At 59.6% G+C, this 2,326-nt stretch overlaps 1 protein-coding gene across 1 annotated transcript; it reads left to right on the top strand.

Annotated features, from left to right (window-relative positions):
* Window positions 1-479: 479 nt before the first annotated feature.
* On the top strand, window positions 480-982 carry TRH (thyrotropin releasing hormone; the record flags this gene model as incomplete). Its single annotated transcript, XM_021706315.1, has 1 exon — window positions 480-982. A coding segment is annotated over one exon (503 nt), but the record flags the coding sequence as incomplete, so codon positions are not given.
* Between the last annotated feature and the right edge of the window lie 1,344 nt (window positions 983-2,326).

Below are 2,326 nucleotides of genomic sequence, written 5' to 3'. Positions count from 1 at the left end.
GGGGGAGACGGCGGCTTGGTGGCGCAGCCTCCTGCCTTTCAGAAGCTCAGGAACCTGGCGGCCCCGCCCTGAATGTTCACCGGGAGCAGACCTTGGGGGGGGCGTCGGCGTGCTGGGGAGAGAGCGCTCTGCGTGCGTGGCAGTTTTGGCCGGCACTCCTATGCCAGGCGCTCCTCCAAGCAGTCCAAACCCCTTACCACACCATTCGCTCTTCCTCATGACCCACAGAGGAACACCCCGGGTCAAAGAGATCACGCGAGTTGCTGAGGGTCACACAGCTAGGGAGGGGAGAGCTGGGATTGGAACCCAGAGGCCAGGCCTTGACTCCAGGGGGGAGTGCCTGCATCTTGAGGCCCGAGAGGCAGGTGCAGGGCCGTGCCTCTGGGTGGGTGCTGCTGGAAATCTGCCTGACCTTCAGGCTGTGGAGTGAGGACAGTCGCGGGGTCAGGGGTCCCTCACAGGCCTCTTTGCTTCCCCAGAATCCCAGACCCTCCAGCCCGACTGGCTCTCCAAGCGGCAACATCCAGGCAGAAGAGAGGAGGAGGCGGAAGAGGGAGTGGAAGAAGAGGAAGAGGAAGAAGGGGGAGCTGTGGGACCCCGCAAACGGCAGCACCCCGGCCGACGGGAGGATGAGGCTTCATGGTTGGTCAATGCAACCCAGCACAAGTGGCAACATCCTGGCCGGCACTCCTCCTGGCTTGGGTATGCTGTCACCAAGCGGCAGCATCCGGGCAGACGGCTTGTGGATCCCAAGTTCCAGAGGAGCTGGGAAGAGGAGGAGGAGGAAGAAGAGAGAGAGGAAGAGCTGGTGCCTGAGAAACGCCAGCATCCGGGCAAGAGGGCCCTGGGAGGCCCGTGTGGGCCTCAAGGAACCTGTGGTCTAGCCAGCCTCCTGCTCAGGCCTCCTGCTGGGGCTCCTGAGAAAAAGCGGCAGCATCCTGGGAGGCGGGAGGCCTGGGTCAGGGAGCCCCTGGCAGAGTGAACCCAGTTGTCTCGAAAAGTCAAGTTTGGTGTCTGAGAATGTCTTGAGCCCTGCCCTGCCTGTGTGCCCTGCCCCTTCATGGCCTCTGCTTTCTCGCCTCTGTAGAACCCTGACCCTAACCCTGACCTCATCCTGGCCCCCTAGCCTGTTGCCACTCGCATCGCAGGTCCTGGCCTTGCCCGCTTCCAGGGACACGAGAAAGCCAGCCTAGAAGTGAAACCTCATTTCCCCCCACTTCAGACCACAGGGACAAATCCCAGAGTGCCTGTTCCCCCCCCCCCAACAGGCCTGCTCCCCTTCCTTAACCCTGGTTGAGATGGTCCCTCTAGGTCTTCTAAGGGATTCCCAAAGAGGGCCAGGGAGCCCCTGGGGAGGGCAGCCCGTGAGGGTGGCGTGGGATTGAAACCGGGATGCCAAATCCAGCTTCCATCCCCTGTCCCCTGTGGCCGGATTTGCCATGTGGAAACTTCACCCTGACCCAGGCTCTCCTCCGCTCCAAGGGCATCCTTCTGTGGGTGGGCAGAGCCCTGACCACAGCTGTGTCCTGCTGGGGAAGCAGGTGGAGCTACCCTGTGGTGCTGCACTGTGTGGTGGCTGTGGGAATACATGTGTGCAGGAATATTTAAACATCGCCCTGGAAGTCGTGGCTTGTATATAGCCCTCTGGGTCCCCTCCCCTTCTCAATGACACTCATCCTAATGATAATAAAACATGCAACTAGATCATTGTGGAGCTCTGTGGCTGCAGTACCATCACAGTTGGCATGGGGTTCCTCTTCCGCATTGAGAGGAATGTTTAAAAGGGACGGGGCTGGAGCTCCCCAGCTCTGCTGCAGAGGGAATCGGGGATGAAAACTCCTCTCCACTGTCCCACCTCAGAACCCACTTGGAAGGTGGACATGGGTTCTGGAGCCCATTGGACCCCTGGGGAAACTAAGGCCTAGAGAAGAGGAAGGGCTTGCTGGAAGACATACAGCTGGCTGAGGACCCTGACTTGAGTTTATCTGATTTGGAAGGCAAGGATGGCGGCGGGTGGGGAGTTAGGAGGAGAGGACTGGTCTGACTCAGTTCCGTGATCCTCATGGTCACCCAAACGCCCGTTACCTGACAGGCACAAAAAGGACAAAGGACTAGGCTGAGTGAAGTCAGGAGACCCAAACCAGGATCTTCTGAGGTCAGGCAGGGAGACAGGTGGCCACAGGACAAGAGGGAGTGGTGGGGACTGGAGCTAATTGAAGAGGTCATCCGCAAACACTTGAATTCAAAAACTTGAAGAAACCTTGTGTGAGCCGGGCTCAGTGGCTCAGCCTGTGATCCCGCGCCTTTGGGAGGCTGAGGTGAGTGG

Source organism: Carlito syrichta, unplaced genomic scaffold (genome assembly GCF_000164805.1).
Source record: "Carlito syrichta isolate Samal-C Ts95f unplaced genomic scaffold, Tarsius_syrichta-2.0.1 Scaffold115671, whole genome shotgun sequence".
NCBI classification, from domain to species: Eukaryota; Metazoa; Chordata; class Mammalia; order Primates; family Tarsiidae; genus Carlito; species Carlito syrichta.
The sequence above is the reverse complement of the archived record's forward strand: the minus strand, read 5'-3'. Positions and strand labels throughout refer to the sequence as shown.